The sequence below is a fragment of the Perca flavescens genome, chromosome 9, assembly GCF_004354835.1.
Source record: "Perca flavescens isolate YP-PL-M2 chromosome 9, PFLA_1.0, whole genome shotgun sequence".
NCBI lineage: Eukaryota > Metazoa > Chordata > Actinopteri > Perciformes > Percidae > Perca > Perca flavescens.
The window spans coordinates 22,820,877-22,835,145 of record NC_041339.1 but is presented as its reverse complement, the minus strand read 5'-3'; the positions used below and the strand labels follow the sequence as shown (position 1 = coordinate 22,835,145).

The 14,269-nt window shown below is 39.3% G+C and overlaps 2 protein-coding genes across 5 annotated transcripts in view; one reads left to right on the top strand and one right to left on the bottom strand.

Annotated features, from left to right (window-relative positions):
* The window catches only part of armc9 (armadillo repeat containing 9), a 29,467-nt gene extending 20,872 nt beyond the window's left edge, over positions 1-8,595 (bottom strand). Inside the window, exons 1-13 of one of the 3 annotated variants that reach the window (XM_028587274.1) lie at positions 8,571-8,595; positions 8,031-8,190; positions 7,657-7,782; positions 7,207-7,377; positions 5,957-6,112; positions 5,730-5,822; positions 4,661-4,685; positions 4,218-4,375; positions 3,904-4,002; positions 3,110-3,145; positions 1,112-1,146; positions 908-1,019; positions 379-471 (exon numbers count right to left, since the gene is read on the bottom strand). In XM_028587274.1, coding sequence (XP_028443075.1) covers positions 379-471; positions 908-1,019; positions 1,112-1,146; positions 3,110-3,145; positions 3,904-4,002; positions 4,218-4,375; positions 4,661-4,685; positions 5,730-5,822; positions 5,957-6,112; positions 7,207-7,377; positions 7,657-7,782; positions 8,031-8,105 — 1,179 coding nt within the window. In that variant the 5' untranslated portion in view covers positions 8,106-8,190; positions 8,571-8,595. The remainder of the gene's footprint in view (positions 1-378; positions 472-907; positions 1,020-1,111; positions 1,147-3,109; positions 3,146-3,903; positions 4,003-4,217; positions 4,376-4,660; positions 4,686-5,729; positions 5,823-5,956; positions 6,113-7,206; positions 7,378-7,656; positions 7,783-8,030; positions 8,191-8,570) is intronic. The other 2 variants (XM_028587275.1, XM_028587276.1) reach the window with 2 other exon arrangements.
* Positions 8,596-9,118: 523 nt separating this feature from the next.
* polr2h (RNA polymerase II, I and III subunit H) lies at positions 9,119-13,602 on the top strand. 2 transcript variants are annotated; one of them, XM_028587726.1, is made up of 6 exons: positions 9,119-9,216; positions 10,089-10,180; positions 11,250-11,333; positions 12,687-12,780; positions 12,964-13,047; positions 13,453-13,602. In XM_028587726.1, the coding sequence occupies exons 2-6, from the start codon at positions 10,108-10,110 to the stop codon at positions 13,568-13,570; spliced, it is 453 nt and encodes a 150-aa protein (XP_028443527.1). In that variant the 5' UTR covers positions 9,119-9,216; positions 10,089-10,107; the 3' UTR covers positions 13,571-13,602. The 2 variants fall into 2 exon arrangements, with proteins under 2 accessions (XP_028443527.1, XP_028443528.1); XM_028587727.1 differs by having other exon boundaries at positions 9,119-9,351.
* The last annotated feature ends 667 nt before the right edge of the window (positions 13,603-14,269 follow it).

Below are 14,269 nucleotides of genomic sequence, written 5' to 3'. Positions count from 1 at the left end.
TTGATGTGGTCATTGTTATTTGTATGTTTTCTATATTTGAAAAACTTAATAAAGTATTGTTTAAAAAAAAAATTAAAAACAGCACATATCCCAGAAGCATATGGTTGACATCGGAAATGCTATATCCAGTTTGTCTGCAGTCTATACGTCTAAAGTCAATGGCACGAGCACACAGCAAAGGTTCCAAATCACCAGCTCAGGCCTGCCTGAAATTAGAGCCTGGGGATTAATAAGGCAGTGAGGCCAATAGAAAAGAAGGTATTTTATATTTTTGGCTCTGATGGTTACAGGAAATATAGTTTGGGTAAAACAAATCACTGTCATTTCAGTTCAGTTCACATCCACAATGCTATTACATTAAAAGCTGTAGTATCCCACCTGTTTAGTGCTGTAACGCTCCAGCAGATCGTTACTGATAAAGGCCTGAAGCACTGTGTCTCTTTGTTCACCAGGGAGTGAGCGAGTCAGTCGCTGAAGAAAAGAAAAAAAAAAAAGTGAGAAACAGACCCACCAATGTAGCTTTAAAGTGGTAGAAATGCAACGTGAATATGAACGGTGCTCACAAACTGCTGTACTCATGAGCTGTTTTACAGTAAAACTTTTTTTTATGTTCTCTCCACACTGATCCAATGCAGTTGCTTAGTAGCACACAATAGGTGCACTGGGCTGCTATGGCTTCGTGTGAACAGCATATACTGTATACTAAGACGGCAAACATTTGCTGGGTTAACTAAGAACAAAAAAAGGTTGCAAAACATGTGAAATGTGCTTTGTTTAACTTGCATCGCTTCATCAGCCCGTCTTAAAAACATCATCCAACAACCCTCACAACATGCACTGTACAGTATAGTACACTAGCCTTTTTGTAAAATGCTTATAAACTATAAATAGGAAAATTAATACTCACCCAGCGCAGCGCCTGAAGCAGCAGGGACCTGAGTCTGTCTGAGCCTTCAACCAGGTCTTTCTTTAGCTTCTCATAGTCCAGTGAGGGCAGCATTGGCACCTCCTTGGCTCTCCTGGAGATCAGTAAAAAGGAAAAGCCAGCCATGATTTTTATCATGCCACTTATCAAACTGTACAGATTAGCAGCTTCAAATTTAAGACTTACTGCGGTGCAATGGATGCTCGTAGCATGGAGGAGGCCTAAAAGAGTGAGCAAAATTGGGAAAAGGAGACAAAGAGGAGCAGAGTATTTTTTAGAATTTGATTATTTCAGATTTTGTGTCTCATATTCTTATTTTAGAACATGGAAAACACAACTCATGCGACTGTTCCTCTGTTTTATCATCTATACTATGTGTTTCCCCTACTTACCCAGTGTTATCCGTCTAAAACAATCTAAGTTACTGTCAAAATAAGTCATTTTTTGGACATGCGCATACATCATGCTAGTGGTACATGCTGAATCCCTGCACATACAAGTATAGTACTTTTCGGCAACATCGCCCATGCAGTCAGTGACAAGTAAGCTAAGATAATTCAGCAATTGAAAAGTACCAGAGAGGGTGAGGTTAGTGTGAAACAGCCATTCCTTCATTTGTTACGCCTCAGTGTACTGTTATTGTTTTAGAGAAAAGGAAATGGAGACAACTAAACAGAGTAAATATATCACTGTGGCGGCAGTGTGTGTGTGTTAAAGAAAGCCGAAATAACTAATTATTAGTGTTTTTACTGGGGAAAGGGGATTTTGAGTCCTGATTTTGAGCCCTGAAATCCAATCTGAAGCCTGGGTGGTCAGGCCTATAGCAGGAGCAGTGTAAGGTCAGGGGAGTGATCCGTGTTGTCTAAGATATCAGGTGGTCTGGCCACATTTTTTCTTTGGTGTGCAACAGGTAATACGGAAGTGGGGGAGAACATTGATACCTGGATTCCCTCCCAAATTCCTTTCTGTGTAAACATTTCTGTTGCCTTGAAGAATGCTGAAGGGCAAGGGGGACATGTTTCCCTGAGACATTTGACACTGAGGGGTCTGTACCCTAGGGGCCCTGATCAAGAGATGTACTGTATGTATAGTATATTACAGATAACAATTATTCTCTATTGCTTTCTATTAACAGGAAGCCACACACCTATGCTGAATGTACAAATAGTGGGGTCAAACAAGATGCTGTAAGAGGAACAAGGAAAAACTACAACTTGGATTTTAAGGCCATGTGTATTCTCAGATTTCAACTAATAAATAATCTGACAATGTGCAGTTTACATAAGAGATGCTTTTACTTTCTTCACCTCTTTGGCGTAACACTAAGCACCCTTTGAATGCTGCTAAATTTAGGCTGTTTTCATATTGTTCTCATTTTCATAACTTTCTCATACAACAGCTAAAGGCTTGGCCTGACATTCCACAGACCTTAACTAAATGTGAATTACTATTTAATATGTTTTATCATAGGTTTGAGTGATTGCTATTGATGGCGTTAAGAACCATCACAATTATATAAAGCATTCTAGTTGCCTCTTTTCAAACAGCTGTTACATCAAAGCGCCTTGTGTTGGCCATTCTTGTCCTGTCACTTTGTCAACAAATGGTTAGGGGAGAAAACTGAAAACTGCAACTGACAGTGTTTACCTTTAAAAAAAGAAGACAGATAACCAATAAGGAGAGTTGAGAGGCGGAACGATGACTATGGTCTTTGAGAATGAGAGGAGGTACGCCCTGAGAGAGACGTTCGTTTGGCTTAACAAGTGGCCTGACAAAACAAGGCCAAAAATCCCTTTAAACTAGGACAGTCTAGTAGGAAACAGAGGAAAATGACAGGGAATATAGACTGAGTACAAAGGCAGGCCAAGCACTATGTATGTATATATATATGAGACACATATATATATATATATATATGTCTCATATATATATGTATGTGTGTATATATATATATGAGACATATATATATATATATATATATATATATATATATATATATATAGATAGATAGATAGATAGATAGATAGATAGATAAAGAGAGAGAGTAAAGTAAAGGAAGGGAAGGCAGACACAAGGAGAAGGAGAGGAGGAGGAGCAAGAAGAGACATGGTGAGGCATAAGCAAGATGAGAAGCGGGGACCTGAGCGATGACAGGAAGTAAAGACAAAACCATATAAAACTTACATATCCATCATCATAGGGACTCATAGAGTAATATCCCTTTGTGAACAAAAGCATCACACACGCCAAAACACAAACACACAGAAAGAAGTTGTTCAGTTCAAGTTGTTCAAGAGAAAGAAACAAGATTTCACAAACCAGAGTTCAACACTACAATGAAGGCCACTGACAGTAAGCGTGAATGTCGAGCTTTCAGTGTGGACAGTTTTTTTTTTGTTGGGATTATCTGTGTCATAGAGTCACACTGTAACAGCTATCAAACAATGGTAACAATGATATTAAAGGTTTGACCAACCATTTGCATATTCATTTGAATAGTTCTACTCTACCATCTCCTTTGGCATGCAAATCAACCATATGGATCCTTTTTGTTCTAACCATTATAATCAAAGTGGTTCATAAACTTTACATTGTGTGAGCCACTGTGACTGTTCATTTCCTGCATTCAGAGTTGTGCCATGCATATTAAACTTTAAAACTACCTTTCAAGGTAGGTGTGTGTGTGTGTGTGTGTGTGTGTGTGTGTGTGTGTGTGTGTGTGTGTGTGTGTGTGTGTGTGTGTGTGTGTGTGTGTGTGTGTGTGTGTGTGTGTGTATTGAGTCAACAACAGGATCCAGTCACCTATTTCCAGGGTTCAAACTACAGGATTACTACATGGCTTAATGTTGACTGCACAATGTACTACATTTTCCATGCTTGTACCTAAAACATCTTGCCTTGAGGCCTTGTGTTTTGTTGTGCTTCTACCAGTGAGGTGTGAAGGTGAAAAAAGGGAGAAGAGAGATGCTCTCACTCACAGTGCCAGGCCTGGTGAAGTCAGTACTCTGCACCACGCTCTGCCTCATCTGGCTGCTGAACAGGCGGACACACACACTCTGCAGGTACTCAGGGGAGATCTGCAAAAACACAGCAGGCCCCTTCAGCTTTGAGATACTGTGTGTGGGTAGAGGGAGGGCAGGGTTGCCATTTTGGTGTCCCTGTTAAACAGCCGTGTCATCTGGCAGTTATGTGCATGTGTGTGCATATTAAATAAGTAATACAAACTTTGCTTTGTGTATAAAAAAAGGCCTTTTGTTATTTGAAGTGTTTGTATACAGTCAAGCTGAACTACCATTTTTCCACTGACGGTGGCCTCCAGTGTGTCGACCAGCTCAGCAGTGATTCCAATCAGGTTGTGGTAGTCGGCCTGCATCTTGTTGAACTTCCGTACGTAGCTAGTGATACGCCGGTCCGATTCAACCAGTTGGAGCTGTAACTTCTGCATGGCCTCTGTGCAGTCACACAAACACACAACAGGAAAAGGTTACAGAATGGACACACACAGATCAAAAAACATTCATATCACAAGTGACATTCTCTGTGTAAATCATAAGGTTAACATGTGTTCTTTAATTAAATATTAAATGTTTCATTTGAAAATGTATATAAAAAAAAAAAATTAATATATGTGTATAATCTTTTCACAATAAGTCTGCCAGTCAATACTTCCATCTGTAAGGGAGCACTGAGTAAAAGTAGAAAAGTAAGAGTAGATTATGTGAGAGGGATATTTACCTTTAGTACTCCTTCCTCCATCCTTCTGCATAATGCCTGTTAAAGAATACGCACTAGCAATCAATTGAACACAAGTCAAACAGTTCTACTGTATTTGTCTCCTTATCCAGAGATATAGTCATACAAAAGAGTATATAACAATGCAATGTATTACTTACGTTTGACTGGACATAAGACAAACCCACAGTATGTTATACATCCTGTCTGAAGCGGACAACTTTGAGATAGAATTGTCTATATGATATAGAATCAACGCTAGTTTGTTTTAAAGGGAGGGATGGATATTTTTCCCTAAAGGACAATAGACCAACACTGTGGGCAAACAAAGCTGACATTCACTGCGTCTATATGCACGTAAATGTGCGTGGGCACTCAACCAACACGACATTTTCATGCGTGCGTATATTGTGTCAGCTGCCAAAAGTGCTGCCTGTTGAAATGTTTGCATATTGAAAGATTATACGTGTTGGATAGTACAAACAAGTACCAATTTTCTTTGGTCAGCCCTAGAGATGATAGTTGCTATGTTAATCTGTATGCTTTGATCGTCGGCCAATAGGGATAGGGTTTAGTTTTTATGTGGAAGGAGGAAAGTCGAGCCACTGGATTTCCAGTAAAAGAAAAATTATTCTTGTTATCCTTCACTTGCCCTTCTACTCTGAAGGGGTGTGGGTGAGTTAGTGTCAGGTTAGGTTCTGCCATACTCAAACACCATCTATCATTTACAGCCATCTATGAATGCTAATCAGATTTGTTTGCAGGATATGAAACCAACAGGTCTGGACAACAGTCTAACTGTTAATGATCGCATTGAAACACTCTACACTTGGCCTGTCTTAAATCTCTAAGTTGTTCTCCCAGGGGTTAAAGTTTATATAATTTATTTTTACTTAAATGTTATGTTTTAACACTGTTAGATTTGCTACTCATATCACATCACTGAGAACAGCACAGACATTGTCACCCATCTGTACTCTGAGGATTTTCTCAGCAATGGCATGCAAGTGAGTTGACATTAGTTATAATAACAGGTCACCTCCCATTCTGTTTGTCTTTTATTTAAGGATACATATAAATTCAGCAGCCTTGGGGTGTTTGACGGCTTCAGCGTCACTGACATAAACTGCTCCAGCTTGTACTTCAACTGTGGTATCCAGGAGTCCTGAATATACAGAAGGTAGAATGGGAGAAATATGGTCATGGTCATTACGAAGTAGGCACTGGGCAATATTGTTGCATATGTAATATCTAGTTAACTATAACCAACTAGGTATTGTTCCATAATAAGCTAAGCACCTGAAAAAGATCTTTGAAGGAGGGGTGGACAGTAGGGTTGGGAACGAAAGGCAAGGCATAGTAAGGCAGAAACTCTGTGGTCTGGCTCAGTGCTGCTCCCCGAGTCTCCAGGTACTGCTTGAAGTGGGAAATCCTCTCCTCAAACTCAGCTCGGTCCTAGGGAAACATTCAAATTAAAAGATGTATTACAAGTCAATGACAACATGTAAGTAAAGCGTAAGGACCGTGACACATCAGGCCGATTATCGGCCGTGGGACAGTCTGGCGAGGTCAGTGACTCAAATCGGTTCGGTGTGTCCCGTGTCGTCGTCCGTCTGGGGGGCTGTCGGCGTTCATTTTGGCCGACCTGACATGTTCGGTCGGCGGCAGGGCCGTTGGGACTCACCCGGAAATGACGAGCGGAATGAGGTGACTACAGTCTCTCAAAATCTGAGGAAAATCTTTTAAACTGACCTTTGTTGAGCTGATATGAAGACAGATTCAGCAACTGCATGGCCTATTTCTCGCTTAAAATGTTTTCAGAAACACGTTTCAGTGAACTATTTTAGTACAATATGAGATCGTATTCTGAACGGCCGCCATGACAGTCCAGGTCTGAATGTCATAGACAGTATATAATATCCGGAGAAAACAAACCCATGTGACCTGTTCGTCCAATCAGCTGCCGGTTTTCATTTCTTGGGCAACATTACAGATTAGCGCCGACTGCTGTTATGGAGGCGTATTACGTCTCGTCTCCTCTCGTCTTTTTGATGTGTCCCGAGGCAGTTTTTTGGACCTCGGGGACGCGACTGATCATATCGACGGGGTTTTCTGTCAACGGTCGGCCGTCGGCTATATGTGTCTACACCATAATACATCATTTAAAACATGCTGCATACACACATTCTCTTCAATTAGATGCTGTCTCTTGGCCTGCTACCGCCACTGAAAACTGAAGAAGCTGCTGATTTTTATAAAAGAACGTCACACACATATAAATAAATAAATAAACTCAAACTGCAAAGACCAACACAGTGACAGGCATACCATTGAGGTTAGACAAATCATTGGTAGCTCAGTGAGAACAAGCCTGTAGCACAGCTTAGTGGACATCTTGAAAAATAGCACGTGATGATATTCAGCTCAGCTGTAGAGTTGCACGACAAAGTTGAGTTTTGTTGTGAATATAATCTAAACAAAGTAATGTTCTTGTTAAAAGAACATTAAAATAAACAAATAAAAGTAGGACAAAAATGTAATCTACATACATGTCTACCAGGGTGCCTCCTCAGTGGGTAGATGGTGAAGTGGATGTGAAGGTAAAACTCCAGGCTCTGCGCCTCAGAGTCTGTGTCTTTTATCTCAGAGGGAATATTCTCTGTCCACAGTTCAAAGAACACTTTGTGGTCTCCATCATCAAAAGAGCTAAGAAGGTCTTTCTAGAAAAGTCAGAGTTAAAGAAGAGCGTGTTGGGGGAAAATACATCAACGATAACGATTTGCTACTTCTTAATGATCATTTTATGTACATATCACACAATGATAACTGACACACAATAAGACAACTTTTAATAAGACCTGACACTGTTTAGAGACAGAAAGTAGGCTGTTTTAAAACATGTGAGCCAGCCTCGACTCTGGAACATCCTGCCCATCCATAGGTGCCACCTCCACAAATAATTAACAAACTTGTAGAAACAACAGGTTATAAGAACTTACCTGAATGCCACGAGTCTTTGCGTCCCTGAGAGTACTTCCTTGAGGCTTTGAGACAAGCTTTCCTTTTCTTTTGCATTCCTTGTCAAAACTGTGGACAGTTTCTTCAAATACCTCAAACGTAAGGTACTACAAAAGACACAGAACAAGCAAGTGCCATTAACTCCACCTTAACCAGTACAGAATGAAGTTGTGCTTTAAAGTCATCCAAACTACACAAGCTGCACAACCTTGACAGAACTATCTATAATACCATGCTGTATCAAGGAAGGTTTATTGGAGAAAAGTTGTGCATCTTGTTTAATTTGAATTGACTTATATTGCTGCTTGTTTTACATATTGCTCTGGGCCCATTCTTAATTTTTTTTATTTGTTACCTCCTTGATCATCCCAAGAAGATCAGCTTTAGTTGCCAAGATGTCCTCCATCTTGGCTGCCTCCCTGGTACTCATGTGAGAGACCAAAACCTTTAAAACACCTATTGACAGCAAAGACTTCTGCTCTCGTTAAATAACGCTGGTACTTCCATCAAGCATTCTGTAGAGGATAGGATAGGACGGTACATTGCACTATTACTACTCATATGAGTGTACGTTAGCACCTTTAGAACTCCATCCCAAAGCACTTTAGCTATGATGCAATTGTTGTTTTAGGGTTGCCAGGTAAAGCTGCAACATTGATTGTTAACCAAATAACACAGACATCTAGCTAACGTTTTTTTACGTTTACTGGCATTTTACAGCTGTGAAACCACATCGTGAACACAGCAATCAGATTGTTCCTGCTTTTGAATTTTAACAATATCTTCAACAGTAAAATTCAGCGACAACATCGTTTGCAAAAATGTGGCAAGCTAGCATGCTAGCTGACAAGCTAATCAGTTAACGTTATCTGGCGTTAAGAGAGCACATTCTCACCTTATTTGCACATCATTTAATTGGTCGATTTTAACGTATTCATTCGCAATTGCTTATACAGTCCATTTTCGACAAGGCTTATCGGCTATTAGCTATACTGATATTAAAGTAGCCATTAGCTAGCAACCGTACACAGATAGGACGCTAGGACACCTAGCAACCAAACAGTTGGGGTTGAGGCTGGAAAGTAGAGGAAAATGTCGTAAATAATGACAACAGTTTATTTTACACGTTTCGTGAAAGATAAAACTGATATGAAAGCATCCCGTTTGGTTCTAACGTTATGTATTGATTATTATTAGCAAAAATATTAGTGTGATATGTATCTTAAAACAGTTAATGGTTAATGCGCGGTCTTCCAGTAAAAAGTGCTTTATTTTTGCACAGTTTTTTTTCTCTCAATATTAATAAATATAATATGGATTATTTTTGTTAGCCATAGACAATAGCAATTCGCCCATCCATGTTAAAACCGTAGACAGTAAAATTAAGGTTAAAACCTTATATATAAGTCAATGGTTAAAACCTAGCTATGGTTAAAACTGTTACCGATATATTTTCAACCGGAAGTAGTTTGCATGTCAGAGGATGGAGAGGATGAGCACATTGTTTCTCGGCGGCACAATCTGTTTTACACTCACCAACGGTAATGAATGAATTAAGTTTTACTCTAATAAGATATCTAGCGCACACTTTAAACACACGTTGCCACACAGAGAAACTGAGTGACTGCGACGTTATTCTGTGCACAATATAATAAGAGAACGTCTTCGTCTTTGAGGTAAGCTTAACGAAGTGTGTGCACACAACATGCTAAAGCTAATAGCTAACGTTAGTCTGCTGAAGTTACAAGACCCTAAGTAATAAGTTATACATTTGGCTAACGACAACTTAGTTATGCCATGCAGCCACGTTGTTCAGTTAACGTCGAGTGTGAGTGTTTTTTTAATAACCAACAACTTGTTGAGTTTAACACGTTTAGAGTTGATGTTCATGTTCCATATGAATTCCATTGAATGGGATTCATCTTCGTCATTGTGAGTCAAAGCTGGTGTTATGAAGTAGGTTTATCTCATAATTTAATGCAACTACAACATGAACTTTACTTTGCTGTCTTGGCGATATTTGATTAGATTATGAACAAAGGTCGTAAAAATGTGCCTTGTGCTAGGAAAGCAGCTGTCAATGTGTAGAGTGGAAATACGTTCAGTAACAGAAAGTTCAGTAACTTTCACTATGTAACGTGTTAATGCCTATAACTACTATAAACGCCCTGCAACTTCAGAAAACACATGCAAATAGACAAAACACAAGCAAATTAAGAAAACAACTTCATTAATTTGACAACACATGCGCAGCATTCAGCAAACGCAATGCAAATACACACAACCAAATACATAAACGCGATGCGAATAAAAACACGTTTAATATGAGCAGTTGTTATTGAAGTCTAAGGCTTCCTAGACATGTCAGTTGTTCTCATTTAACTCCTTAATGATATCTTTTGTCTTTTTCAAGTTCATAGACCAGGACAGAGATGGCTGGAATTCTGTTTGAGGACATCTTTGATGTAAAGGACATTGATCCCGATGGCAAGAAGTTTGACAGAGGTGTGTGAAATCTAATTATAAAACAAGGTTGAAAAAGGTGGGGAGTCATAACACAATACACTACAATGGTCTCTGGGTTAGTAACTGATTTACTGGTAATGTCTGCAGGTAATCAACCATCAGGCAAGCTACTTAAAAAATTATGTGATCGAAACTGAAGTAAAATGAGAATAATTATTGGACTTACTTTTTTTACCAGGTTCCCAAGAACACTAGTCTTAATTAATGGGGCTTGTCGCTGATCATTTATCAATTCAGCTGAAAGCTTTTTCACATGCAAAACGTATTAAACTTTATTTACATTTGGGTTACTATCATTAGGGATGCACCGATCCGACTTTTTCAGTCCCGATACCGATGCCAAGGCTTTGTGTATCTGTCGATACCGATCCAATACCGTTGTTGAATTAATAATAAACTGTATACCTTCAACCTTATACCTTCCTTCCAACATGTTGAAGAGACTAAAGGCACCTGACTTTCCTAATTAAACATTACTTTCCTAACTTAGACAAAATAACATGGATGTAATGAATTGAATTCTCATTTATCTGTTATTTAAAAAACAATTGTGCATTCAAATCGAAAATAGAATGTAATCAAAGTTCTTGAAATAAATAAAATGTAGCAGTACAAACAAAATAGTGTTGGTCAAACATACAATAGTAATCATACAATAGTAATTTTTTTTTTTTTGGTAGTATTGTGCTTTGCAGTACTACCACCACCACTCGAAACATTTACTTTGCAGACATTGCAAACAGCCAGCAAACTAGTTGGCGTGGCAAGCGTGAAATATCTCCACACAGCTGATTCTTTGGCTCGCTCCATGTTGCTTAACATTTAACTCAACTCTTCCAGCATGCGACACAGTGCTGCGACGGAGAAAAAAAAAAAAATAGGCCCATGGATCTGTTAATTTTTCCGATCAAGCTATTTTGCCAATATCAGGGTCAATATGCACCCCAAATTTCATGTACCCAGTGTGGTTTTCAATTAGTGTCCTTCACTTTAAAACAGCAAAAATTAACTAATCCAAACTCTGCTACTACTTATTTGTTTTCTACAGTATCTCGTCTACATTGTGAAAGTGAATCTTTTAAGATGGACCTTATCTTGGATGTGAACATTCAGATCTATCCTGTTGACCTTGGTAAGGAGCAACATTTTTGTCTTTGTGTATAATTATTTTAATTTAAAGATTGGAAGTCATTTAATGGTTGCTTTTTGTCTAACACAATCATATTCTAGAGTTTATATACAGTATGGTCAGAACAAATCAGTCATCAGTCATTTTTGACAAGGTTGTCTGTCTTGTTTTGGAACACTACTCGCATCTTCACCATTTTACTTTTGTTTACCAAACTCTGGCTTACATGTAAGTGAGCAGTCCAAAGCTAAACAGCCAAATATTCCCATATACCCTCTATATGGGAGTGCACCTTTATATAAAGGTTCAAAGCACCATGCATTAAAAAGTCAACGCTAAATAGAGTTTAGATTCTCTGCCCGAGGCCGTTATTTTCAGCCACTATCCTCGGGCCGGGCCGGGCCGGACCCTTGATCAAGCATTTGTGTTTTTTTTAATCATTACTTTAGCCTAATTGGGTGGGGAGAAAGCTATGCCATAATCGGAACTATTATCTATTTAGGCCAAAGTAACAAATGTGTCCAAAAAGTTACACAAGTTGGACTATAGTTACAAAATGCAACATGTGTCATGCGCGGAGTCTCCTCCTCTCGCACGCATCACACCGGGGCTGCGGGCTGTATTGTGGAGCTTAAGTGCAACATGGAGCTTGAGGATGTAAAGAAAAAAGAAAAACGGGAGAATTACCTTTTGAGCAAGTTTGGAGGAAAGTCGGAGGTATGGAACCATTTTTAAACAAGTCGTGGTAAGTGACAACATATGTGTCGGCTTTGTTGAGTGCATTAAAGTGCGGCCGCTGTTCGCCTATGGCAGCAAATAAAACCGGGACGTGGATGATGAACAGACACATGAAGCAGGCTCGCCAAGGCAGAAAAGATGATAGTCAGCCTTCAACGTCCTCTTTTGTTACTTCTCCAAGCGTAGGCTCCCCCTGAGGGCGAGGCAAGCGGGCAAGCCCTCACAGAGAAATACGTTGAGTTTTTTACTTTTCTTCATTCAGATCCATTTGCGATCCGTTCCATTCTGAATAAACAAACAGCGCAGTTTACATGCTTCGCTCCTGTTGCATTATTCATTACGATCATTTTAAACAGATTTTTGCAGTTCAAACAACTCTGAATTGTAGTTGAGAACGTCAGTTATAACGGCCCACGGATTAAAAAAAGTGTCTGGTTGAAATCGGGCTCGGGCTCATAATTCCAGTTAATGTGTCGGGCGGGCCGGGCCGGGCTCGGACACAACGTGCACGGGCTCGGGCTTGATTTTTTTGGGCCCGAATGAAGCTCTAACGCTAACCCAGGGTGTCTAAGCACAGAATATGAACTCACTTTGTTTGCCTGTGTCCATTTTATTTAGGCGACAAGTTCAGACTAGTTATTGCCAGCACGTTATATGAAGATGGAACACCAGATGACGGAGAGTACAATCCTCAGGATGACCGGCCATCTAGGTAAAACATTTGCTCTTGATGCACCTAACATCACCAACAAATGTTACTTGTTGGGCTTTTGTTTTTTTTGAAGGATTTAGTATCTAGTGTGTACATTTTTAGTGTGACTGTCCCCTGTGCCGTGCAGTATTTGTTTTGCTGGTTTAAATTTGTACTCCCATTTAACTTTGTTTACATTTCCAGGGCGGACCAGTTTGATTATGTGATGTATGGGAAGGTTTACAAGATAGAGGGCGATGAGACTTCAACAGAAGCAGCCACACGCCTGTGAGTGATGTTACTTGGTTTAAATGAAGCTTTAAAGTACTTTTTTTTTTTTTTTTTTTTTTTTGTATTTAATTGCTCAGCCTCAGCTTGTATATGTTGATATAATTTAGACAAACTGTTAGCATAATAACAAGTAGCATTTCAGTTGTTATTGATACATTATTAGTACAGTAATTGCCACTATGGCATATTGAAATAACCACAGAAACATGATTTAATCTAAAATTCAACATTTTTACATTTTAAGCATTTTGTCGGCATAATATAACCATCAGCTGTGTATTGCTTTTATGGAAAGTAATTTGCCCAACAAAAGTGTGTGTGTGTGATAATATCAGTTTAAAAAAATGTAACCTCTCATTTGTGAGCTCTAATCAAGTTGCGTGGGTGTGCTCCTTCTTTCAGCTCTGCCTACGTGTCTTACGGTGGCCTTCTCATGAGGCTGCAGGGAGATGCCAACAACCTTCATGGCTTTGAGGTGGACTCCAGGGTCTACCTCCTCATGAAGAAACTGGCCTTCTAAAACCCAACTCTGCCTGCCCACTTACCCTGGTTCTTCCACTGCCACAGTCAACTTTAAAGTCCTAACGAACTGCATACTGAAAACATTTGTACTCCCAAGTCGGAGCACATGGCCATTATCCAAGAGCAGCTCACAGACCTAACACATGGATGCTGAAGAAAACATATTTAGTTTTTTTTTTTTTTTTTATACTTTTGTAGTTACAAAAAGTTTCCTCCAAGGAGATGGACTACAGATTTAAGACTGTGACACTTAAGAACTGCTGCAACCTCCATCTGCTGGCAAACTGTAAATAAAGATTTCTTTTATTAAAAATCATTCTAAGATTGTCGGTCACCTTTTTAAAAAAAGGTTTTGTTGTCTTCTAATCAACCATACAGCTCAGCAACTGCTTAGGTGCTCTTTCACACATGTTATATTAGGTTTTATTTTGTAACACTGTTGGACTGCAGGTAAGATATGTGCTATAGTGAAGAGGGTGGGAGAAGGTGCAAACTGGGCCACGTACTGCAGCTCACAAGGCAGATGTCTTAAACACTGCTTGGTCTTTGCAAAAAGATCGAATTTATGGATATTATACATCATCAAATTCATATTAATTCTGAGCATGAGGTAATGCAATACTTAGACATACAACCAATAAATGAAGTACTAACATATCTGGTAGATATGTAATCAACAACGATTTTAGCCTGACTA

What these genes read in the sequence shown, in the direction of transcription:
- polr2h (XM_028587726.1), top strand. Translation starts at nt 10,108, where the DNA reads ATGGCTGGAATTCTGTTTGAGGACATCTTTGATGTAAAGGACATTGAT. An exon ending in TGGCAAGAAGTTTGACAGAG is followed by an intron (nt 10,181 to 11,249) that starts GTGTGTGAAATC and finishes TGTTTTCTACAG; the next exon opens with TATCTCGTCTACATTGTGAA. An exon ending in GATCTATCCTGTTGACCTTG is followed by an intron (nt 11,334 to 12,686) that starts GTAAGGAGCAAC and finishes CATTTTATTTAG; the next exon opens with GCGACAAGTTCAGACTAGTT.